General features: G+C 39.7%; 11 protein-coding genes across 11 annotated transcripts; 5 read left to right on the forward strand and 6 right to left on the reverse strand.

The window, feature by feature from the left end:
* Positions 1 to 294: 294 nt before the first annotated feature.
* Positions 295 to 2,767, reverse strand: BATDEDRAFT_85179 (uncharacterized protein; the record flags this gene model as incomplete). The annotated part of the gene is made up of 5 exons (XM_006676396.1): positions 295 to 448; positions 518 to 1,071; positions 1,155 to 2,167; positions 2,302 to 2,603; positions 2,677 to 2,767. The coding sequence occupies 5 exons, from the start codon at positions 2,765 to 2,767 to the stop codon at positions 333 to 335; spliced, it is 2,076 nt and encodes a 691-aa protein (XP_006676459.1). The 3' UTR covers positions 295 to 332.
* A 195-nt stretch (positions 2,768 to 2,962) lies between these two features.
* On the reverse strand, positions 2,963 to 3,367 carry BATDEDRAFT_22553 (uncharacterized protein; the record flags this gene model as incomplete). Its single annotated transcript, XM_006675532.1, has 1 exon — positions 2,963 to 3,367. The coding sequence occupies one exon, from the start codon at positions 3,365 to 3,367 to the stop codon at positions 2,963 to 2,965; it is 405 nt and encodes a 134-aa protein (XP_006675595.1).
* A 907-nt stretch (positions 3,368 to 4,274) lies between these two features.
* Positions 4,275 to 4,829, forward strand: BATDEDRAFT_22554 (gluconokinase; the record flags this gene model as incomplete). The annotated part of the gene is made up of 1 exon (XM_006675533.1): positions 4,275 to 4,829. One exon carries the CDS (start codon positions 4,275 to 4,277, stop codon positions 4,827 to 4,829), a length of 555 nt encoding a protein of 184 aa, XP_006675596.1.
* Positions 4,830 to 5,017: 188 nt separating this feature from the next.
* On the reverse strand, positions 5,018 to 7,008 carry BATDEDRAFT_22555 (uncharacterized protein; the record flags this gene model as incomplete). The annotated part of the gene is made up of 4 exons (XM_006675534.1): positions 5,018 to 5,350; positions 5,447 to 5,606; positions 5,678 to 6,344; positions 6,474 to 7,008. 4 exons carry the CDS (start codon positions 7,006 to 7,008, stop codon positions 5,018 to 5,020), a joined length of 1,695 nt encoding a protein of 564 aa, XP_006675597.1.
* Positions 7,009 to 7,259: 251 nt separating this feature from the next.
* Positions 7,260 to 11,053, forward strand: BATDEDRAFT_85181 (uncharacterized protein; the record flags this gene model as incomplete). The annotated part of the gene is made up of 12 exons (XM_006676118.1): positions 7,260 to 7,452; positions 7,732 to 7,817; positions 7,928 to 8,011; positions 8,097 to 8,145; positions 8,228 to 8,319; positions 8,432 to 8,550; positions 8,645 to 8,872; positions 8,965 to 9,487; positions 9,578 to 9,909; positions 10,009 to 10,307; positions 10,391 to 10,631; positions 10,713 to 11,053. The coding sequence occupies 12 exons, from the start codon at positions 7,260 to 7,262 to the stop codon at positions 10,921 to 10,923; spliced, it is 2,457 nt and encodes an 818-aa protein (XP_006676181.1). The 3' UTR covers positions 10,924 to 11,053.
* BATDEDRAFT_85219 (uncharacterized protein) lies at positions 11,029 to 12,912 on the reverse strand (the record flags this gene model as incomplete). Its single annotated transcript, XM_006676397.1, has 1 exon — positions 11,029 to 12,912. One exon carries the CDS (start codon positions 12,910 to 12,912, stop codon positions 11,029 to 11,031), a length of 1,884 nt encoding a protein of 627 aa, XP_006676460.1.
* Positions 12,913 to 13,104: 192 nt separating this feature from the next.
* BATDEDRAFT_85182 (uncharacterized protein) lies at positions 13,105 to 14,948 on the forward strand. Its single transcript, XM_006676119.1, has 5 exons — positions 13,105 to 13,177; positions 13,829 to 14,024; positions 14,134 to 14,327; positions 14,386 to 14,466; positions 14,564 to 14,948. The coding sequence occupies exons 1-5, from the start codon at positions 13,144 to 13,146 to the stop codon at positions 14,698 to 14,700; spliced, it is 642 nt and encodes a 213-aa protein (XP_006676182.1). The 5' UTR covers positions 13,105 to 13,143; the 3' UTR covers positions 14,701 to 14,948.
* On the reverse strand, positions 14,949 to 17,237 carry BATDEDRAFT_15770 (uncharacterized protein). Its single transcript, XM_006675085.1, has 7 exons — positions 17,172 to 17,237; positions 17,074 to 17,091; positions 16,679 to 16,876; positions 16,565 to 16,657; positions 15,975 to 16,475; positions 15,834 to 15,895; positions 14,949 to 15,750 (listed from the first exon to the last, which is right to left on the reverse strand). Exons 1-7 carry the CDS (start codon positions 17,226 to 17,228, stop codon positions 15,072 to 15,074), a joined length of 1,608 nt encoding a protein of 535 aa, XP_006675148.1. The 5' UTR covers positions 17,229 to 17,237; the 3' UTR covers positions 14,949 to 15,071.
* A 2,003-nt stretch (positions 17,238 to 19,240) lies between these two features.
* On the forward strand, positions 19,241 to 21,691 carry BATDEDRAFT_86059 (uncharacterized protein; the record flags this gene model as incomplete). Its single annotated transcript, XM_006676120.1, has 1 exon — positions 19,241 to 21,691. The coding sequence occupies one exon, from the start codon at positions 19,241 to 19,243 to the stop codon at positions 21,689 to 21,691; it is 2,451 nt and encodes an 816-aa protein (XP_006676183.1).
* Positions 21,692 to 22,022: 331 nt separating this feature from the next.
* Positions 22,023 to 22,399, reverse strand: BATDEDRAFT_7494 (uncharacterized protein; the record flags this gene model as incomplete). The annotated part of the gene is made up of 2 exons (XM_006674879.1): positions 22,023 to 22,118; positions 22,265 to 22,399. Coding segments are annotated over 2 exons (231 nt in total), but the record flags the coding sequence as incomplete, so codon positions are not given.
* Positions 22,400 to 22,825: 426 nt separating this feature from the next.
* BATDEDRAFT_8900 (uncharacterized protein) lies at positions 22,826 to 23,778 on the forward strand (the record flags this gene model as incomplete). Its single annotated transcript, XM_006674995.1, has 3 exons — positions 22,826 to 23,287; positions 23,348 to 23,583; positions 23,649 to 23,778. 3 exons carry the CDS (start codon positions 22,826 to 22,828, stop codon positions 23,776 to 23,778), a joined length of 828 nt encoding a protein of 275 aa, XP_006675058.1.
* Positions 23,779 to 24,010: the final 232 nt, after the last annotated feature.

Consider the following 24,010-nt stretch of genomic DNA (forward strand, 5'->3'; position numbering starts at 1 on the left):
AGCACCTTGATTGGAACTAGAATGTAATGTTTTTATGCGCTTCATTGATAGAAACTTGAATTTTGAAATGTTGAAAAGTAGATAAAGCTCAAATGCTTGAATTTAGAGTCAATTAAACAGTCGAATTAGCATTTAGTTTTTATTATTTCTTACCATTCAAATGATTATATGTGACAATAATGGGAATAGTATCAAAACATGAAATTGGAAAAGATGGCAAGCCATGTATTCGTCGTAATCTCTTTCATATCTTAAACCAAAAATATTAATGTTCTGAATGGTCAAATAAGATAGTATAAGGTATTTGCAAATTCATTAAAAACTCTAATCTGTCAGACAAATAGTTGCGTATTTGTAAAAAAACAGGTTTTCCATGAGAATGTGCTGCTCGAGTCGTAGGAAGCAAATATAGTTGAACGGCTACCCGGAGACTGTTTATCCAATAAATCTAAAGCATTTTTAAGATTAATATACTAGTATTTAGTCTATTTAAACGATAAAAGTAATGATACATTACCAATCATATCAAACACTAGAATAGGCGATGGCTCAAGCTGGATTGCAAAAATCATCCAACCGTGTATCCTTGTGATATCAGAAACAGAGCTGTACCAATTCGCCGAACCAACATCATGTGGCGATATCAATTCTGCTACATGTACTGGAAGTGTATTTGCGTGTTTAATACCTAGTACTTTAAACTTTTGCTCCACCGCCGTGTTCATGTTTCTTGATGAGTTGCTAGACAAGATAGTTTCATGAATCATTTCAAGGATTTGGATTGCAGTTTTGGATGGAGCGACAATCACGCAATGAGTGTTTGCTTTGTGTAGCTCGTCAAAATGAAAACAATCTTGTTGGCCAACCATTTGCATCCAATACTGCTTACGAGGCCAATGTGCAGATCTTTTTTTAGAAGCTTGATGAGGTAATGAAACAATCCATAAGCGAGACGCATCAATCTTTTGTATAGTCTCTTCAATTTGTTTTTTTACGGCAGTATGAAGCTGTTTCTTGGACATTTCTTTTCCAGCCCATGCTGATACGTCAATATTGAACCCAGTGCCTTTCCTGGATAATTTCAAGTGTTACAACCCAATGATATACTATTTATCTGCCAGAATTGCTCATTACTCAACTCAAACTCGACTCACCATTGAATATATATGATATTTGCAGAAAAGCTTTTGACGAGTACTTTTAGTACAGAAATAAGATGCAACGTGGCATTTTTTGTATCTTGAAAACGTATACCAACACTCAATGAGCAGGGTCGATCCTCTGACATTGCTGCATAAACTTTTCCGGGATTGAGCACATTACTCGTATGCTGATGTTCTTTAGATTGATTCGGAATTGAATAGGATGACAATAAATCCGTATTTTTTTCGTGCCATTTGTTTTTGTAAGTGGTTGTGGTAGTGGGGTTTGAATGAAGAGCAAGTTTAGTCTGATGAAAAGATGACTCTAACTTACGAGGCAGTTCCCAATCACATCCTGGAGTTGCAACATGACTGGACTCTGGAAAGCATGCTTTGGAATTCAAGACTACAACATCTTCACGTTTGTTTTCTTGAGATATAATGGTTTCCTTGCTTTTTGGAGTGAACACATTGGCAGACAAAGACTCTGTGACAGTGTTGGTAGACTGTCCAATCGATTGTTCATGAGTTGAAACAGCCTTGACTGCATCCGCTGCAGCATTTTCAAGCGTCAGCTTTGCTAAGAGTCGATCAAGAACTTCTTCAGTGATAATGTGTGATGGAAACTCTACGACCAAATCCCGATCTATTGAATAAGGACCAGCTGCAACTGTGCTGACACAAGGTACCGTTTCAGGATACATATTCTCAAGCGATATATCTGAAGAATATACATCAAGACTGGATTGAATTCCAGACCTTCCAAGTTCTTTCTCTATTCTTTGTGCAGCTCTCAATAGCTCGACCTCGAATGTATCTGGGAGTTGTGATATTGCTGTTTTATCTGTTAAAACTTTATCCATAACGTTGGATTCAGGCTGCAACGAGGGACTAGATACTGTGATACTCGAACATTGTGTAGATACTCGATTGCTCGTGTTGTATAAACTACCACAATGCGACCAAGCTTTGTCATTGCGAAACTGTGGTTTGTCAAGATCTACATTGGTAGAAAGTATATCAACCTGTATTACATACACAATCAAATAGTTTAGAGAGCAGCTACGAATATTCTGGGCGGAACAATAAGATGCTACATTGCTTGCTGTAGATTCGCTCCATTCAATGCAACTGTCTTGAAAGAAAACCAAACTCTTACATATCCAGACAAACCATCTGCTGGTCTGCCTACTTCAAATGTATCTGTCAATGGATGCTCAAGTTCCGTCTGACTCTCCTTGAGCGTATCTTTTACTTTGAGCAAAACGCGGCCATTGCTGTTGGTTGACGGACTGACTACTGGAAGCAACGAGTCTGTGTCTTGTCCATGATAAACGGTACGGTTGGATTTGGGCAGTGCGTTTGCAGAAAGTCTTTGAGCACTTGGTTCTGCTGCAATACCAAAATGGTGTGAAATCGTCGACCTTGTTGATAGGTCGGATATCTGCCGTTTAACGTGCTCTAAAGCGAATTCACTGTCAGTCTAAACCACGGTCGTTTTACAACAAGCAACCTTTCCAACCAACAGACTCACCTTGAGAGTGCACCTTGGATTTTCCCATTATAGCAGTAGCACTAGGTGGTATGTCAAAGTCTACCAGATGGCGAGGTGGACAAGCGGACATTGAATATTAGAACGCGACTGAGTTTCAGTTTTGGTTTTTGGCTCAACATTGAAGAATTATCTGCTGGTCTATGCATTGAATCTCTAAGCTATTCAACCTGATTTGTATAGAATTAAATTTGAAATACGATTCAATATGAAGATTTTTAATTTGGCAGCATGCCATATATTGTAATGAAAATAAAATTGGGTTTGGTTAAGCAGACAAAATCTTTTTGGCAACTTCCGATACAAGCTTCATGGATGAAACAGAAGAATTTAATTCTGTATTTGCAACCTTCATCACCTTGCCTAAATCTCCAAGTCCTTTGGCCCCAATCCGTTCTTTGATCTCACCAATAATCTTTGCAATGCATTCTTCAGACATTTGTTTTGGTAACAAGCTATTCAAAATCTGAATTTCAGATTCTTCAATCAATGCCAAATCTTCCCTGTTTCCGGCACGAAAAGCAACAGCAGATTCTTCACGACGTTTAATCCCTTTTCGTATCATGGCAGATGCAGATATGTCTTGATTGGCCTGAGAACTTTTCTCCATGTAAATAATATCCGCCATGACAGATTTCAAAACAGCAGTTTCTGTTTTTTTCCCGCTTTTCATTGATGTCTTGATTGAATTTTTAATGGCTTGCTTAAGATCTATCACTCGATAAAACAAACATGTGAGATTTTATATACCAAATAATATAGCAAACTAATTCATGTTTATGATATAGCGGAATCAACATTTCAACTTGGATGTGTATTTAGATTCAGTCTATAAAACCACGTAATGCACTTTTGTATGCAAGTTTTACCTGCATTGACTTGTTCAGCAGCACTGACAGAGTATGCTCTTTGAAATAGGTTTAAACATTTGGGCTTGGATAAAGCACAAGTAGTTGCAAGATGTCGAGCAAAACTTCTTTGAACAAACATGTTTATTGATCAAGTGAAAGGATATAAATGTAAAAAACATTCAAATTGAATTTCAGTTTTTTGTGCAAATTGTCATGAAACCAACCATTTGGGCAAATTTACCATTGACAAGTTGTTATCGAGATCACAGCGACAAAAGGAATGAAAATGGGTTTCAACAGTCCAAACTCATGTTTTGAAACCATTCTAATAGTATCAAACAAGCTGTCGTTGCCATATTTTAAAAACGTGGACTGTCCGTTTGTAAAATTGCGTGATTAGGCTAGTGTACAAACTATAGATGTAATACTGAAGATCATGTCAGAGCAAGACCAAACAAGTGATGTTCTATGTTGAATCGACAGGATCAGCAGATTGTTCAGTAAACTGACGTGCTGACGAGTCGGATTGTCGCTGTGATATAGGAAACACGATCAATCAATGCTGCTGCCATTCAAGCCAGCCAACACACTGATGATTGTTGGCAATCTCTCCATTCCTATGCTTTTTGTCGCTAGCTGTAATAAAACGAGTCTTGGGCACGAGACGATAGTGGATTGATTGTCGCATCTACTTTTATTTGATTCAAATCAACTTTTACTCATCAAACAATGCTACACACCCAACAAGTAAAAGTACTGATCGTCATGGGAGTAGCTGGAAGTGGCAAGACCACACTAGCAAGAGCACTAGTTGATGGATCCATACTGGGTTTAGCAGAGTTTCTCGATGCAGACAGCTTTCATTCCCAATCCAATATTGACAAAATGAGTCAAGGACTTCCACTTACAGATCAAGACAGATTGCCATGGCTTAAATCTATATCCACCAAGATGATCAGCATATCTACTATATCAACGAACGTACAATGGATTATTTTGGCATGTTCGTGTTTGAAACGGTTGTATAGAGACACTCTTTGTCATGCAGTTCATCCCATTAAAAGTTGCATAGTGTATTTGGAGTGTCGACAGGATATTATTGTTCAAAGAATTCAAGCTCGACAAGGCCATTTTGCGGGACTGAATCTTGTTCAAAGTCAATTTGATGCACTCGAGGCTCCGTCACCAACATCTGAGCCTGGAACAATCGTGCTGGATGGATCAAAACCTGTAGATGTGTTGTGCCAGGATCTAAAACGACTTTTTGCTGGTACACAAATATGATCCTTGCAGACGTCAGTTTATCAGAGTTACTCATTTTAATCTTGTAATGGTTTGATTCCATTCGAGACCTATCTAGTGCTTTTAATTTCAATAATACTATGATTTCATTCGATACAAAATGGTATTCCAGTTTAATTCATTCAATACAGTTGCAAAAAGATGGCAAGAAACCAATCAAATCATGATATTTAAGGATCGTGAGTAAAGAGCAGTCGAGTCAGTACGCCTTGATTGAGTTGATCTTGTAGCCATTGGCGAGTATCAGCATAACCACTTTTAAAAAGATGATCAATCTCGGTATGGTTTTGAAGTGGCAAAATATGGTGTATTCTTCCAAACACGTCTGAAGCTGGACTAATATTGGCTGCACCAGATACGGGACTCACTGTAATCGTTCGTTTGTTAAGGATTGGTGTGGGAAATGACATACTGCCATCCATGTATACAACGCCATTCACGCTCACTGGGGTTTCATAAAGTAAAGGAACGTAGCATGTTGCCATCAGCAGATCAGTCAGATCCTAATGATGATTGTAGATACGCAATGCATTTTGATGTCAACTCGAGATAACTTGCATCTCCACATGTGATTATATTTTAGAAAAACAGTATAGTACCTTTTTGCTATTGTACTTGCTAGCAACATGGTTTACCATGCTTGGAAATTCAGTAAGAGAAATAAATAGTCTGCCTTGAGTATGGGAAACATCAGAGGGAAGTATATGCTGAAGCACATGAGAAAGTTGCTCTGACATAATACACAGCGGACCCAATAGCCTAATTCAAGATAGCATGTCATATTAATTGATACCATACACGACAAAGTATAGCTGCACAAATCAACACACCTTTTGGATGACTCGACAAAGATCTGTTCCAAGAGATCTCTAACAACACTTGGGTCCAACCCAAGAGCAAGTGTGGCAGCAACAAGCGCACCGTAAGAAGCACCCAGGAACTGACAATCTTCCAGGTAATGTGGCTTGATATATTGCTGTAGACACGCAGCAGCACCTAGCTCATAAAACACCAGAGATGAACAGCCAGAAAAGGAAAAGGAAAGTCCGTTGGTGGATACGCTCGAAGCACCACTATAAGTATCTTGATAGTGTTTAGAGGGTACGTGAAAGGACTGAAGCGCATCGTGTGTAGCTCCAATAAATGGACCTGGAGAAGGAGATTTGTACAGGATCCAGTCCATTAAAGTAGATACGTATGGAATATGAGCTGCTATATTAGTTGTACCTGCGAGCATAAAATTTCTGCATTCAAGTAGCCCAGAGGTTGGTTTGTAATCAGCAGTTGAAGGATCAGAACCATTCAAGGGTTTTTTAGTAGTAGTCAGATGGGAAGTATGAGTGGCAATACCGCTTGAGCATGCAAGGTAATGAATAGTTGGATCGACAGCTGACATGACTCGTTGAGATATGTTGGAGAGAGTATGACCCAAACAGCCCAGCAAGTTAACAGCCTTTACAGCAGCACGAACGGAGAGATCCAACGCTACAGACCCACCTGGATAGAATTTAATGTCAGATATAGTTTAAATGTTCAGTGGCAGATTAAAGCATCAAAAAATTTGGTGCTTTAAACCAAGCTTTTGTCAGCATGTGAGAATCAGCATGGATAAAAAGCATGGATTACCTTTAGCAGCAGAGCTATACGAACCGTGTATGCTGTTGGATGGATGATTGTAGTAGGATTCTATGCTAGTGGAGGGAGTGATAGAGAGTGTATCCGAGGTATGAGACCAAGACTCGAATGCGTCAGAAGGCTCCACCAGAGCTGCTTTGGAAGACTTTTCAGCAGATGGGGAGCTCAATACCAAAGTTTTGAAGAATTCGTACGAGGGTCGTCTGTTGGAAGGCAGGGACGGAAGCAGTGGAGGGAGTTGCAAGGATAGCGATGCCAATGGATTTCGGGAAGATTGTTCAAGACTGCATTGGTTCTGTGGTTTAGATGGAGTTTTTGCATGTTTGCTAGATGATAGGCGAGAGCCTATTTCTAAAACATTAGCAATCAGTTGGGATCCTGTAGCTACTATCGATACATTTGAAAGAGCGATAAGAGACGATGGCAACAGCGACAAGTTTTTTGCTAATGAAGATGGCAATGAATACGACGAAGTATCGGAAACAGGAGAGTGTAGCGGTGGATGGTCGTCGGATGCAGTCGTCATCTGAATAGCTTGACTAACTCGACGAATCTGATTGCTGGTTAATATTTATACCACACGTGACTCTATCCATTACTACAAACATGTCATTTCAAGAATCCTTCTAGTAAGATTCGAGTTGTGGATTCGATTCGTACATTCAAATTGTCTTCAAATTGTGGATTCGAGTCGTATCTTCAAGTTTGAATCTACTTGCCAACAAAACTTTATAAAAATGTCCGCGATCTTCAGACTTTTTTAATCTTCATTCGATAATGGACAAGTTTCTGATTCCAAGAAGCATCATTGCTACAGGCGAGTTGGGTCCTGTCGCATCTTCCATGACTACACACCAGTCATCTTACACTGAACTACTCAAAAGTAAAATTCATCACACTCTTAAATCCATCTTTGGTTTGGCCGACTTCCGCGGGGAACAGGAGCGAATCATCTTGTCCACTCTGCAAGGTACATGCTCGCTCCTTATATACTCCATTGAAGGTCCATGTCAAGATTATAAATCAATCACTGCGTTGTAATCAGTCTTTTTGATTTTTTCATTCCTTGCATGAACCAATGCTGGTTTGACATTTGTCTTGTATCTACGCCTGTATTAATATCAACTTGCATCTTAGGAAAAGATACTTTGGTTCTAATGCCAACAGGTGATTCACTGCTGCTTTCGGATATTGATAATACTAGAGATTGACATCTTACTTGATTCATCTTTTCAATCTCGTCAAATAGGTGGTGGAAAGTCGCTTACGTTTCAACTTCCTGCACTAATCTCTCCTGGAATTACTCTAGTGATTTCACCCTTGATTGCTTTAATCGTAAGCCATTTGAAATTGTCTGATATCTACATATATTCACTTAATTTGATTGCTCAATATGCTACTATACTGTTTAAATTACATTCAATGGCACGCTTGAAATGGATTAGCAAAATCAAGTTGATGCTCTTGTGAAACTCAAAATCAAGGCTGCATCTCTCAACTCTAGTCTCAAAAAAACTGAAAAAGACAAGGTATTCAATCTTTATTGAATGTCTACTAGCCAAAATTTAGAATCTAAACTTGAATTATACATTTGCATCTTATCGTGAAATATAGATTACAAAGGACTTGGCTACTGGAAATCCAAAAACTAAATTACTTTATGGTAATTAGGCTTGTTTAATCCAATTGATGGTTTGGAAATCCACATTTCCTAACTCTGTTATCTGCACTTGCTATTTCACTAGTCACTCCAGAACTGCTTGCAACGGATAAATTTAGAGCCACCATGCAAAAAATCAATAAAGCAGGAATGCTTTCCCGAATTGTGGTGGATGAAGTACATATCTATGTTCAACTTGATATATTTGATGAATGATTATGCTTTATTACACCCTATCTGCCACACCAACACTTGTAAATTCAATATTTAAACACTGTTTTTTATTTAGGCACATTGTATCAGTGAATGGGGACATGACTTTCGAGACGATTACCGCAAATTATCGTATTGGAAAGACACCTATCCAACCATTCCTATCATGGCTCTTACCGCCACTGCCATTGCTAGGTAAATTATGCATAAATCATATAAATAGCACTGTTTGTTTTATGCCAGCGTTTTTTATCTTATGACTGACTATGTTTATACTATATTTCACCAGTGTTCAAGCAGATATTGTAAAGCAGCTTCACTTGGACACATCGCTAAACACGTTTATTTCATCATTCAATCGACCAAACTTGCATTATGAAGTACGGTTTAAACCTTTAGACACAAATGATCCTTTCAACGATATAATTAAATTTCTCAATAACGTGTACGAATCCAGACGAGAACGATTAAAAAAAAGCAACTCTGAAGGAAGATCCACTGCTCTTTGCGGAATCATGTATGTGCACTAGACTTTGTCGTGTAATCAATTTCCAAGTTGAAGCTAGATTTGATATCCTAATGCTATTTACTAAAACAATATTGGCTTAGATACTGTGGAACACGAAAAACATGCGAGGATGTAGCCAGCATGCTTCGTACAAATCAAATAAGAGCACAGTGCTACCATGCTGGACTTTCGCCAAAAACTCGAAAGCAAATTCTTCAAGCATGGTCAGGCACGGATGTAACCACAGCTGTATCCACTCCAAAAGAAAAAAAGACCAAAAGAGCATCAGCCTCCACCACTCCGTCGAAACAAACATCTACAGCCAAACATGGTACAACCGAACCCCTTATTCCAGGGGAAACTGTAGACATAGTTGTTGCAACAATCTCTTTTGGAATGGGTATTGACAAAAAAGATGTCCGATTTGTGATTCATTGGGATATGCCCAAATCTTTTGAAGGCTACTATCAGGAATCAGGACGTGCTGGTCGTGACGGAAAAGTGAGTCGGTGTATTTTATACTACTCAAGACAAGATAGGGATCGACATGTTTTTATGCTCCAGCAGCAACTGAACAGCCTTGATTCTGCATATAGGACGCATGCCATGCAAAGCTTCAACGAGGTATGGTGATGGCATTTTTCTCACGATTATTTGTTTAACATCAACTCACTGGTTGCTTATATTTTATTATTTGTACAATTTGGTTGCTAGCTTGTCAGGTATTGTGAAAACGATAGTATTTGTCGGCACAAGTATACCGATGAGTATTTTTCTGAAAAAAAAATAATGGTAGACTTGAATGTTCAAACAAAAAAACTCAAGCGCACCTTAATAGAGTCTAAAAACCAAGACGAACTGTGTCCAGAAAAACACTGTGATATATGTCGAGATCCTCTCAAAGTCAAGAAAATGGTCAAGGCCGCTTTATCCAACCCTTCAGTACATAAACCGCGATTTGGAGCAGATTTGGCCGATATGCCTGTTATGCCTTGCTCATCAGCCATTGAAAAGTTTGGTGGTTTCAAAAGTGCTCGTGAATTAAAGTAGTGTTTCATTGTACCACACGATGCTGTATTTTATGCATTCATATCAATGACCTAACTCACTACATTGGACCTGTTTTAACTTGATCATCCAACTAGTATGACGCGACTCAAGGACGGATCAGTTGTTGGAGTTGTTCGTAAGCGTACACTTGATATGTTTTCAACTGATCCCGATATGGACGATCTTGCTGCTCAATCCAGTGCAGTATGTTCTGCCATACACCCCTATAATGAAGAATCCAGACAGGATGATTACAATGGCAGACAATATCAAGAAAGCTCAAACTATAGACACCAAACCAGCACTGGTACCAAAACAAACCATTCTGATTTTCAAACTGCAAGTGGCAAATCCATCAAAGTAGATCCAGCAGCAAAAAGATTGTTTCTTTTTGGTACGTAAACTGTATTACCACATCCATCATCTCAACAGTACTGGTTTATTATGCAAGTCAATAGCTTATATTTTTGGATATAGGGAAAAAAGGATTGAAAGAAACCGTTTCAAACACACCGCTTTCACAACTAGAACTGCGAACAACGTCAACATTTCCAATACGATCCCCAGCAGCAAAAACCGTTCAGGGAATGAATATTACTGATCGAGAACGGTCGTTTGAGCGAATTTATAACGAGCTGAAAAACGTATTTCCTATATTGGAATGCAGTAGCAACTGGATTTGGAACTTGGTTTGTATTGACAACCCTGATGAACGCAGGTGAGTTGTACATGACACGTTAAGCCCAATGTGGCAAGACTGTCTAGTGTAGCGACTGACAAATACTGTTTTGTTGAATAGTCATTTTCTACTGCAGGTGGCTGCGGATATTGAGGCAAGATGCTATAGGGGTACAAAGCTGGCTATGATTTACAACAATTACATTGTAGCGCGAATTCGGGAGATTAAGAATTTAAAACAGCCTGAGCATCTACAGACATGGATTACTGGCACAGCTGTGGAAGTTATTTTATCAAAAAACGCCCAGCAACCCATCCAAGGATCTACTTAGTCATTACAAACTGGTGCCAACCCCTTGGTTGTTGAAACAATTCGAAATGATATTCATTCAAAATCTAGTCAACCATTTACGCTACATTCGTGTCATAATAAATACTCAAAAATCAAACTCGCAATCAGAACTGAATTCATAGCCAACACTACGCTGTTGAAGCCAGAGACTGATATCGGCTTGATCTTTAGCCAGTTGGGGTAAATACAAACTCCGCAAGTTTTTACAGGAATTCACTGCTTCCTCGACTGCCGATAGGGAAACGTTATTTGAGATGCCAATTGATTCAAGCGTACGATCAAATCTTTTGACCAAATACCTCAACAACATATCGGATGATTCATTATCATCAACAGCCAAACAGATTAACGAGAAAGCACGTATACTTTTAAGCGGTGAAGCGATTTCAATCGCCGTGTTTATAGTCATTGAGGAAAGAGTGACTATACTCAGCGTATACAGCTTTGGAAACAATTCTGTTAGCAACAGCATCTGCTCAATTCCATATACCACTTGATCGAGTATAATATGACGGAGATGCGGAGCTGCTGTTGAAAGGAGCTGAATAGCCCTGGAGCTAAGGGTTAGGGCGTAAGACTTGGTATCAGGAACCGAGTCTGTGGCGAATTGATTGTTAAAAGTAACTGTTCTTACTTTTGATAATGAAAGAAGCTTCAAGGAATTTGAAATTAAAGTTTTAAAAAATGTTTCAAAAAATTCATCATGTTTATCGTGTGATATAGGAGTATCGATTATACACGTTTGCATAGTAAAAGCCTCTAGGTTTGGACACGCAGATATCATGGCAAACGCGACCTGATCACTTTTAAATCGGCATTCAACCAAATCCAGTCTTTTCAGTGAATTAAAAGGCAAGATTGTAAATGACTTGCAGAATGTAAAGCGTTTAAGCAAAAGATATGCCAGCTGTGCACAAGCGTGTTGAAGATGAACAAGGGTAGCAGTTGTAAATCCAGCAGGAGTACTATTCACAAGTTTGACAGCTTTAAGGCGGGGATGAAAATACGTTATAATTTGAAGAACAATTTCAGGCGATTTTAACAAAGCCTCGTCTTCTAATATTAAACGATCAAGTTGCTTGAAATGAGTAAACAATGAGGCCAATCGACGAACTGAAGGCAAAAGACATTCCACCAAGTCTCGTATATCAGGGATATCCAGCACAGTCTTTGCACTTGAGCTGCTGCGCGCACCACCAACCCAGTCTCGATTAGCACGGTCAACAGCCTTTGCAATTTCATCCAAGCAATTGTGGTTGTTGTCTGTCACTTCGATCATGTCAAGGGATTTAATGCGAGAAGCAATAAGATTATACAAACTTGATGACAAAGTGCACCAAAGTTTGGATGGAATCCGACGCAAGTTTAAACACTTGTCCAGCAACATATAAAGCAAGCTGATCTGGTCGGGATTGATGTAGCAAATACTGTGCACTTGAGAGAATAGGAACAAGCCGCGTGCGGAGTATGGACCAACGCACGAGATGACAGGAGGAAGTTGCGAGTCTGCAGCCGCACCTAACAATGCCGAAGGATAAGACTTTAACTTGTTACGAGCCATGACCTGATGGGTATAAGTCAGCAAATTGGCATGACTGAGAACGGTGGATGGATAGCAAATCACGGATCTATAGAATGATACGGCAGCTCGCATAGACTTGATATGTGGACTACGCCATAGCCAGGGTACAACTAGTTTTGCCAAGTCAGAAGAAACCAGCGATAGACTGTACAAAGTATACTGAGAAGAGTATCTGGGTAAAAGAGCGGGAGGAGTTGGTAGATATGCGACCTGTTCAATAATATAAGCCCACAACTCGATGGGTAATTGTCGACATGAATGGAATTGTAGTGCAGTATTTCTACGAGAGAAGCAATCCTGTGTGAGTTTGATTTCATCCATTCGAGTGGATAAAACAGTTGAAGTAGATTCAAGAGTATCGAGTTGAATAGAATTCACATGAGCCATCATTGAATTCTTTTGATTTTGGATTGAAGAATTATTAAAGAATAATTATCTAGTTTTTAAAGAGTTTTTAAAGAATTCTTTAATAATTCTTTCGGTTAGTTTAAAATGTTTTAGTTTTGGATTGATGGATTGACTGAATCTGACAAACTTTTATGTTTGCCAATAACTTGACAATACAAACGCGAGTGATTCTGCAACTCTTCTCCACACCAATCCATCAACAACTACCAAATGGCTTCTGACGATTACCACTACCTATTCAAAGGTACTGCTGTTAGACTCTTTGAATCAACTTCTGATTTAAATCATGGCTACATGGGTTAGACTCGACTGGGTGGTCTTGGTTACTAACCCTGACTATGAGCCATCTAGACGATAGTCATAATCAGGATGAGCAACCCCTAGTCTGGATTGTGTTGCTCATAACTACTATCAGGACTTTACAGTTTATAATATAAACTAGTCACTCTGTCAATCATCACATCCTTGCTATGTACAACGGAATATACTGGAATCCATTTTGGTCATGTTTGCTATTTCCTAAACACTTATTCCCAGTCTACTGCTGAGCAGTACCAGGATAGGCTTTGCTTCCCTGGTCTTAATCGCTACTGATGAGTGTTACTATTCAGTCAGTCTACGGAATATATACGTTGGTATATATCCTAACTGCTTGGTGTTGCATTCCACACTGCATTGTTTACGCATCGTCTGATCGAAATGCCGTCTACTTGTCAAGTTTATAAATGCATGCTTTCAAGACTAGAATCAATATCTAATGGATGCTGTAAATCTATCCATGATCTTATATTCCAACTTGGTGCTTAAAACACCCTCTTTATCCTGTCTGGTTTTAACATGGCAAACTCAATCTTTTGGCTCAACTAACATGTCTGTTTTATCACAATTCAAACAGTTGTCCTTATTGGTGACTCGGGTGTAGGCAAATCCAACTTACTTTCCAGATTCGCTCGTAATGAATTCAATCAGGACTCTAAATCAACCATTGGGGTGGAGTTTGCTACTCGAAGTATCGAGTTTGACGGTAAAACAATCAAATCTCAGATTTGGGATACTGCTGGCCAAGAACGTTACAGAGCCATCACTAGCGCGTAAGTTTTGCTTTTTAAACGTGTTTCCTTGCCAAAGCATTGCATCTTCAATGAATAGAAACACTCTAGTCCAGAATGTGCTTATAATGTGATGTATTGGAAACTTTAGATATTACCGTGGTGCTGTCGGTGCACTACTTGTATATGATATTTCACAACAAAAAACGTTTGAAAGCGTGGAACGTTGGCTTAAAGAACTGCGGGATCATGCAGATGCCAGTATTGTTATCATGTTGGTAGGCAACAAAAGCGATCTCAAGTCCCTTCGTGCTGTTCCAACAGAAGAGGCCAAGGAATTTGCCAGTAAGTTGAGTTGATCCCACTGAACATCAAGGCTGTGTATTTATTTTTTCAATATTAGCTCGGAATCAACTGTTGTTTATGGAGACTTCTGCTTTGGATGGTGGAAATGTTGAAACTGCATTTCAAGATATTCTTGCTAGTAAGTCATTGATCAAGTTGACTCGTTGGGTTGGATCGCGCAACCATTTAGATTTGGAAATACTGGATTAACATTTTATTGCAACCGTCTATTTCAGATGTATACAAGGTGGTATCCAACAAGGCAATGGAAAATGAAAGTAACCGCGTAGCAACAGGACCAGGTGCAGGCAAAAGCATCACTGTCGCACCCACGACAACCAATGCCAAACCTGCGTCTGGAAAGTGCTGTTAACCCTTCAAGATTTAAAAAATCTTATTCTACTTGGCTATGTTCCATGTCGGGAATGCAGCCAAGGCGTAATTTCCTGGTGTTTCGTTTTAGTTTCTGTTTTACCCCTACAACCATTACTTTTTTTTTCTCTTTTAAGAGAGAATGCTCTTGATGGAGCCCTTTCGATTGATTTGAACCACAGTTTTGCCAAATCTTTGCTTTATACATGATGGAATAGCCCAACTTTGTAGAAACGCAAATAAATGAAACTGATGTTTTCCGGAAATCTTGGTTTATTTTGACACGTTTGAAAGGTGTATGGTTTGAAACCAAGACCAGGAATTTCAAGACAAGAATGAGCATAGGTATATAAGGGTTTTACCGACTTGGGTTCAAAGTTTTGCACCCATAAATTGAGCAACCTTGATACTTTGTCGAATACCCAAATCAATCATGATTTCCTCTGATCCACCTGGGATGGCATATGCACGAACTTCACGATAAAGTCGCTCGACTTTTTCACCTTGACCACCACGGGAGTAGGATAGTCCACCAAAGATTTGAGCTGCTTCGCGAGCACAAAATTCCATGGTTTGGGTGGATTGAACTTTGAGCAACGCAATCGGACCACCAAGCTTGAGCATTTGTTGGTCTTCTGGCATGCATTTGGTTTGGTATAAAAGGGACTCCATCCATGCGTGAGTAGCTTCTACTTTGCGTACCATGTGACCAAGCTTGTTACGGATAACAGGATGATCAATGAGTTTTTTTCCAAATGTTTTACGCTTGTGGGCATACTTGATGGACTCTTCGACACAAACACGAGCAAACCGTGTAGCTTGAATAGCAATGCCCATGCGCTCATGATTGAAATTATACATGATGCATTTGAACCCTTTGTTTTCCTTGCCAATAAGGTTTTTGACAGGAACTTTGACATCCTCAAATGTAATGTAAGTCGTTCCAGAGGCCCAGACACCAGAACATGGCATGTGTCGGGTTTTGACACCTGGCATCGACTTTTCAATCAGTAGCAAGGACACACCATTCATACCTGGACCACCAGTACGACTTGACAATATGTCAGAGTGAAATCAATTGTGAGAATAAAAAGATGCAAGGTACAATCATATACAACAAAATCAAGGTCTTACACGGCAACCGTGAAATAATCTGCAAACACTCCATTGGTAATCCACTTTTTTTCTCCATTAACCTTGGTTGAAAAGATGAGATTCAAATTTCAGTAAACTGCTCATGGTTGAATCCATATAATATCAATGTCTAGTATTTACAATATAATGCTCGCCATTGGGAGTTTTTTTTGCCTCGGTCATCAGATTAGCTACATCAGATCCTGCACTGGGTTCGGTGATGCACAGACAAATATTCTTTCGACCTTGAATGCAATCCTTGACAACCTTGTCTTTTAGATAATCAGATCCAAAGTGGATAATGGGTGGTAAGCCAATTCCAAGACCACCAATCAAGCCCCACAGTACACCGCCAGATCCACATCGAGCAAGTTCATCAGCCACAATAAATTCGTGGAATACATCCATTTCTTCTGGCTTGATGCCTACAGGCGGAGGACGTTCAGAGTACTTTTCTGGAAACGGAGTGCCATTAATGAGTTGAAGGATGCCAGCATTACCAGCCTTGGTAAACAATTCACGAGGAAGTTGCTTGGCTTCATCCCATTCATGACAGTTGGGCATGACTTCCTTTTCAACAAAATTCCGTACATAGGAACGAAGTTTGCGATGCGACTCGGAGTAGTAAGGAGAATACCAATCCTAATATAAAAGTCATGAACAGAGTTGAATTTGATAAAATAGAGCGCATATGTTGAAATACAACAATGAAGATCTAGACAATAACTTACAGAATACCAATATGGGTCACCGAATGGAATCATTTCACCAAAGGTTTCACCCTCGGCAATACCTTCAAGGGGTGCTTCAGGGGCAGCAGCCACATGGGTTGGAGCAGCAGCCACATGGGTTGGAGCAGCAGCCACATGGGTCGGAGCAGCACCAGATCCAAGAGCTCCTTTCAGCAAACCAGGACCAAATTTTTCGAGAATTGCTGCATTGTGAAACTGGTCAAACTGTTTGGTAGCGTCCTTGCCAGCAACCTTGAGCAGTACTTTTTTCCCGCCAGGATGCTCGTTTAAAAAGTGAGTAACATCGTATACCTAAACCGGAAAATGTATTTTCTAGTTATTAACCTCTTGCCAATGGGAAAGTTTAACGAGGTGTGCATTGACCCAAAACCTCTTTCAAGATCTGTGCATGGCATCACCCTGGCTTGAATGCAGAATTAAAAAGTAGAGTTTGGTACATTCACAGAAACAAGACTGAACAATCTATACAGAATGCATGGTTGGATTACCTTGCCATGAACGATAATCTAATAGTAAAACAGTCCATTCATATTAGTGAGTTGGAGAGAATGTTTTATTAATTATACAATAGCAATAATAAATATACCCAAATGTCCTTGTCAGTATTATGTGTAGCAACTTGCTCGACAGTAAACGAAGCCATGTCAATGTGTTGTAATTGGTTAACTCGATCCAAACGAATCGAATTTACTCCATCGTGTGCGCTGTCAAGATTTAGCTTCAACGCATTCGCTAGTCCATTCTTGCCAGCAATAAAAACTCGAGAGAATAATTCCAGACTATTATTTTGATAGAAACTCTAGTTTTTATTCAGCTTAAACTTGCCATTCAAGTGAGCTGAATGGTTCGAGTTTATTATTTTAAATAAACTTTGAATCCAAAAACTACCTTTTTCTCGTTGATTTTCAAGTTTATATCAAAATAGTATCTATTCATTTGCTCTTACATCCGTATTCACGTAAACTAAAATACATGATAAACAGTCATGTTTGATGGGTGTCAATCTTACTGGATAATACTGTTTTTTGAACTTATTCTTGTGCAAAAATATAATGTGAATGTTTACATCTTTGTTTCAATACATCCTTGACATCTGCTCAACCTTTCTTCCAAAACGAACATTTAAAGTCAACATTGTGTGACCAGCATGTATGGTTGCATTCCTGAGACATGTTGAACTTGAGCACAAACGTATCTGATATTGGAATAGAGTTTCAAAAGTAATCCATTTCTAGTAGGAAAATAACGGATATTTGGCCATTTTTATTCTAGAGCAAAATAATCAGTCCAAGATAAATACAAAAAAGTGTTTTTATTTTACGTGAATACGACTGTAAAATTCTATTATAATCAGCCATTGAATAGCCTAAAGCATGAAACCAAGTGGGCCTAGACAAGGAAAGGAAAGGGCAACATATAGACAATCGACCAATGGTCGAACTCGAGATCAACCCAATAGCAAATCCACCACTGGTATAGTCAAATCAAAACCTGCTACTCCATTGCGAAAAACGTTTTCTCATCAGCTCAACTGGAAAGCACAGAATGCATATGCAATGGCTCGTAGCGGTCAAACTGTTGGTCGGGTTGGAAAGAAATTGGCTGGAACGGCAGATCGGTTGGCTTGTGTTGCTAATAAACCATCTGATACTGAATCTGAACAGTCTGATACTACCAAGAGTCCGGTAGTATCACATACACTGTCGACCGAAAAGCAGCAGCATGATCAAGAAGCTATGGATACCGATGAAGAGAATGAGACGGATGACGATCAGAGTGACGATCAGTCTAAAACCAAGACCAAACCTTCTCGCAGACCCATCAAGCCCAAAGGTAAAAAGGGCAAAAAATTTGCAGACCAGTCACAGATGCTCGGACTCATTGATGCGTTGAATGTCAAGGAAGAGGAAACGATTGGAAAAAAGCTGGCCAAGCGAGTAAGTTGTAATGCATAGCGGCATTATATGATTCTGTAAACTCACTATCGACTGCATGACTAGGCTGCTGTACACAAGATTGAAAAGGAAAAGACTAAAAGAATCCTGCAGCGTAAACAAGACAGGAAAAAGGAAATGGTAATAGTTTAAATGGATTGTTTCAGCATAACTGCATCTGTTCCAAAACTATCTTTTTTAAACTCTTCAAACTTTTAGGCTCAAGTCAAGAAAAATCTGGTAGAACAGGAAAAGAATAAGCGCAAGGAACGTAAAGTCGCTGCTGCTGCTGTCGCGGCAGCAAATAGTGCATTGGAAGCTGCACAGGTAAAGAGTAATGCATGTCCTTGTTTTTTAAACCATCATATAGTTGTGAAAATGCAATCTCATCATAATTATTGAATATCGCTTTAGTTGGCTGGAACAGCACCAATTATAAAGCGAGTACGCTTTGAAGCAACCTTATGATACACTAGACTCGAGAAAATAAAACCTCTTAGTTTACATAATAATGCATTGAATCACTTGATAGATTTTATTCAACTGCAAGTGAATAATAACTGGTTTAAAATGGAGAGTTTGAAATCAAACTGTCTAGCCAAGTTTGTTTTGAATTGTAAAAATTTCATTTTTTATTTTTTGCTATTCAGCATAAAACACTCTTGGCACTTTACTGTTGCATCGAATATCATTCATACTATCCACTATTATATATCCAACCATGTCAAGCATTATTTCCAACGTCCAGCACTTGTCATTATTAAAGCAAAACCTGATATTGAACAGATTTTCAGTTGGTTTACTCGACATTCATCATCGATCATTATCGCTTTCCAACTCGTCATCATCACTAGATGCAAAGCGATCAACCCCTCAACACAATGCCAAGCACAGTCATCAAAAGCACTCACACTCTAAACTAAAGCTAATCAAACCTACTCTCACTCAAGACTCTACATTGTCATTCCGTCTACACAAGCCATTGTCAAGCGTAAACTTTGAACATGTGAAGCCTCTCTACAAAGCCGATTATGAAGCGTTTTCTAAAGCTCTTGCTTTGAACGATAAAATTGTTTCATGGCTTAAATTTAGAGATTTGATTCTAGATCCACATCAGCGGAAACGAATTACAATAGAAGATATTAAGCGGCTTCTCCAGATTTTGAGCAAGCAGGATCCACCCAAGTTTCTGGCAATGGAAGATGTGATTCGTACTTGTTCAGAATTGGGACTACAACCAACTATAGATATGTTTTCGATACTGATTCATGCATATGGATCAGTGGGTAAAATCGATTATGCAAGAGAGACGATCGTCAAGATGAAACATGCTGGATTTGAACCCACCATTGACACTTACAACCAATTCCTGCGCATTGCCGTCAACTCTGTAAGTATTGATTTGGCGACTGAGATGCTGGAAAAGGCAATCAAGGAAGGATATCCTCCCAATGCAGAGTCGTACTCGATTCTTATGATGGGGTGTATTTCTGCTAAACAAACAGAAGCAGCCCAGAGTTTTTACAATCGTATGGAAAAAGAAGGAATTATACCAACCGCTGCAGTACACAGTCAGGTTGTTAAAATGCAGGTTATAAACAAAGATCTGCAGGCTATTCAGCGAATTTTTGATCGCATGACTGAGGGATTTATTGAAAACGACCCAAATCTATGTGCGACACTCATCAGTGGTTTCTGCCAACTGGATGACCTAGAATCGGCTGAAAAGCTATATACCTATATGCAGACCGTTGGAGTAGTTCCTACACGTGGCAGCTTTGGACCTTTAGTACGTAGCAAAATCAATAATGGGGAGTTGGACAAAGCATTGGCTATTCTTCATACTTCCGACTCTATGCTAGGTGGTATAGATATTTCACTGCATTTCGAGTTTATTGGATATGCCAGCCATGTTGGTCACACTGACTGCGCTCTTGCCCATACCGATTTACTTTTATCGCGTGGTACTGTTCCTACCATAGGTGTTTTCTGTGCTCTCATTGATGGACTTACGGCTCAGAAAAGATCCAACGAAGCGTATGCAATGTTTGATGAACTGCAAGAAAAAGGAATTCGTCCGACCATTGCACTGTACAATGCAGTTTTAAAAGCAGCAGCAGTAGATTCTGACATTTCTATGATCCGAAAACTGTGGGGCGGTCTTCAACATCAAAACAGCTCGATCGCACCCAATAAAGTGACGTTTGAAGTAACGCTGGGTGCGTATGTTGCAGCAGGAGATATTATCTCGGCAATGTCAACTCTCGACAGCATGAGCAAGGCTGAACTTCACCCATCTCCAGAAATATACGCTAGCCTTATTCTGGCATGTATTTATGCGCGAAAGTATACAGAGGCATCCAAAGTGATTGTAAGGATGCGAAAGATTGGGCATACTCAGAATATACTCATGAAACCGATTTTGCAAAAATATCAATCACAGCTGGAAAACTGCATTATAGAATCTGCCAAAGAGTTTGTCAAGCCTGGTGCGAATTCAATCTCAGAAAAGGCAACTGTTGAAGACTCGAAAGAGGCAGCGAATCTTGCGCATTCTTATCTTTTATCACCACAGTCTGTTTTGATTGACAAATTGAAGTCTCATTGTCAAATAGTTTTGGAGCTTTATCAAGAATTTAGCCAACACAATCTAGTACTCTGCGAAGAAGCTTTGTGCCAAGTGATGGTAGCAAACCATAGAGAAAATGATCTAGTCAGTGTAGTCAGGGTGTGGACACAACTTTTTAAATCTAAAGAGAATCCCAAAGCAGAATCTGTAACTATACTCATTCAAGCAGCAGCAGATCTAGGACAAGAGCGTACAGCCAAGGCCATTCAAGCCATGATCGACAATGACAAACTAGCATTAAATATAGATGGATATCAAGCCCTGCTCAGACTATTAGCTCGAGGTGGAATGGGAGAAGAAGTGATCCAAGCCATGTTTACCATGATGAAAGCAGGACATTCGCTTACACCCGAGATATATCGAGATATCAAACACGCATTTGCAATGGCTCGACCTCTCAATCCCGTTGCACAAAAAGTAGTCGCAGATTTTGTTGAAGAGTACTTTCCAGAAGTGATGATTGAAGATATAGCTAAAGAAAAGAAGGAAAGGAGCTTTAGAGTAACATTACTTCCAGATTCCATCAAAGCTGCATTCACGTAAATGGAACACTTTGATTATTTTTGAAATGGATTTGAATGCTGCCTTTCTAATAAAACCGAATTTAATAGATGATCTCGATTCAATCAACACAATGTCATTGCATAATAAAACTATAGATTTGAACTGAAATGGCGTTTTTTTGTATAGTCATAGGCTTTACAACCACTAAATTTGAACCCAGACATTGGGTTCGACTGCTGTCGAGTCTATACATCATGAGACTGACAGTTTACATGCACTTTTATTTAGTGATCCATTTACGTGAATACGGTGATGGAATGCACATTGAAACGAATCAAGCCCAAACAAGACCCGAAGAAGTGGCAGCATCATCAATCACCTTTGCCAGGTTGATATCTCGAATGCTCAGACCAGAACAATCGTGAGTAGAAAGAGTGATTTGAACTCGATTGTATACATTAGACCACTAAAGAATAAAACAAAAGTGAGCAAATAAAGAAAACGGACATGAACTAGAGATGATCAAGTTTAGGACTTGCCTCTGGATGATGATCCATCTATAAAACAACAATCCGATGTGAGAAGAGTCAGTAAGAGAACAACAGATGACACAGACAGTGCAAATACCTTTTCAGCAGCAATGGCAATACGAGACATGAAGCCAAATGCAGCAGCAAAGTCGGTGAACTGAAACTCTTTTGTGATGGCATCTCGACCTTGAACCAGCAGCCAGTCAGCAGTCAGTAATGGAGAGAGAAGAGACTCGCGCTGCAGCGCTGACAGAGTAGAAAGCGATCTCGCAAGAGAGTTTCTGGTGGAAGCCAAGTGTCTGAAACACAGTCTGTTCATGGCAAGATCGTTGACAAGGCAAGTCAGACTCGATGTCAACTCCGCCTTATCACTGATCTTGACCTTGCAAGACCACTCCATAGAATGAAGCAGTCACTCCACAACAATGCAAGACAGATGCAGCAGCTGCAGGAGCAGCTGCTTCCCTCTACTCTCCCGTCGCAGCACCCAGGTCGCTCGTCCAACCCAATCTCTGGCACTAATCATCCCATGTCTCCCCGCTTGGGAGACACTGTCATCCACCTTCCACAGTCACAGTTCTCTCCACCTCTGATGGTTGTGCCGTCTCTGCACTCCACTGCTAACATGCTCAATGCATTCTACATGGTTCTGAACCTGGTATCTTCAGTCGGCATCGTACTGGCCAACAAATGGGTCTTTGACAAGGAGGGCTTCAAGTTTGGCACTCTGCTGACTGTCATCCACTTTGTCACTACTTTTCTAGGACTGGAACTATGTGCTCGCTACGGTCTGTTTGAACGAAAGATCATTCCTCTTAGAGAGATCCTGCGTCTGTGTGCTACCTTCTCGGCCTTTGTGGTCTTGACTAATCTGAGTCTGCAGTACAACTCAGTTGGTTTCTATCAGATGGCCAAGGTCCTCACTACTCCCTTTATCGTTGCTGTTCAGACCCTCTACTACAACACTGCATTCTCTATTCGCATCAAGGCTGCTCTTGCCGTCACCTGCTTCGGTGTTGCCATTTCTAGTGCTACCGATGTTCGTATCAATATCATTGGCACCATTCTGGCTCTTGGCGGTGTGGCCGCTGCTGGCATGTACCAAGTATGTTTTAACCTTTTTACTCGTTAATCTTGATTACTCATCCCATCTGATTTCATCTAGATCTGGGTGGGCACTCGCCAAAAGGAACTCGATGTCAATTCATTCCAGCTCTTGTACTATCAGGCTCCTATCTCTGCCATCATGCTACTTGTCTTTATTCCTGTATTCGACGATATGCACAATCTCTACAACTTTGAATGGACATCTTCCGCCATCATGAGTATTGTCACCAGCGCATGTCTGGCTTTCTTTGTCAATCTGTCTACATTCTTGATTATTGGAAAAACAAGCCCAATGTAAGTTCTACCTGCTTGCATTTGTGCTGCTTCATTACTCATGCATTGTGTTTCTGCAATAATAGTACATACAATGTAGTAGGTCACTTTAAACTATGCATTGTAATCATCCTCGGCTTTATCGTGTTTCAAGACAAGGTTGTTTGGACCAACGTTCTTGGTGTCATCATTGCCGTGGTCGGCGTGTTCTGGTAAGCATGTTTTATATACAATCCTTGAAACACTAGTTTTCATTTGTGATATACTTACAATATATTCGTCGTGCTGATCTCTACTAGGTATTCGTATATCAAACTCAGTCGTACGTAGCTAGTTTGAAAAATCAATAATATACTTTTTAATCAGCGTATATATATATTTAAAAATGTATATAATCTACGAGCTGTATTAGGAAAACACTCGAGACTATTGGGGTTAAGATAACAAG

The sequence above is a fragment of the Batrachochytrium dendrobatidis genome (assembly GCF_000203795.2).
Source record: "Batrachochytrium dendrobatidis JAM81 unplaced genomic scaffold BATDEscaffold_1, whole genome shotgun sequence".
Taxonomy (NCBI): domain Eukaryota; kingdom Fungi; phylum Chytridiomycota; class Chytridiomycetes; order Rhizophydiales; genus Batrachochytrium; species Batrachochytrium dendrobatidis.

What these genes read in the sequence shown, in the direction of transcription:
- BATDEDRAFT_85182 (XM_006676119.1), top strand. Translation starts at nt 13,144, where the DNA reads ATGGCTTCTGACGATTACCACTACCTATTCAAAG. An exon ending in TTACCACTACCTATTCAAAG is followed by an intron (nt 13,178 to 13,828) that starts GTACTGCTGTTA and finishes CAATTCAAACAG; the next exon opens with TTGTCCTTATTGGTGACTCG. An exon ending in TACAGAGCCATCACTAGCGC is followed by an intron (nt 14,025 to 14,133) that starts GTAAGTTTTGCT and finishes TGGAAACTTTAG; the next exon opens with ATATTACCGTGGTGCTGTCG.
- BATDEDRAFT_15770 (XM_006675085.1), bottom strand. Translation starts at nt 17,228, where the DNA reads ATGGCTTCGTTTACTGTCGAGCAAGTTGCTACACATAATACTGACAAG. An exon ending in GTGACCCATATTGGTATTCT is followed by an intron (nt 16,476 to 16,564) that starts GTAAGTTATTGT and finishes CTTTTATATTAG; the next exon opens with GATTGGTATTCTCCTTACTA. An exon ending in GATTATTTCACGGTTGCCGT is followed by an intron (nt 15,751 to 15,833) that starts GTAAGACCTTGA and finishes CATATTGTCAAG; the next exon opens with TCGTACTGGTGGTCCAGGTA.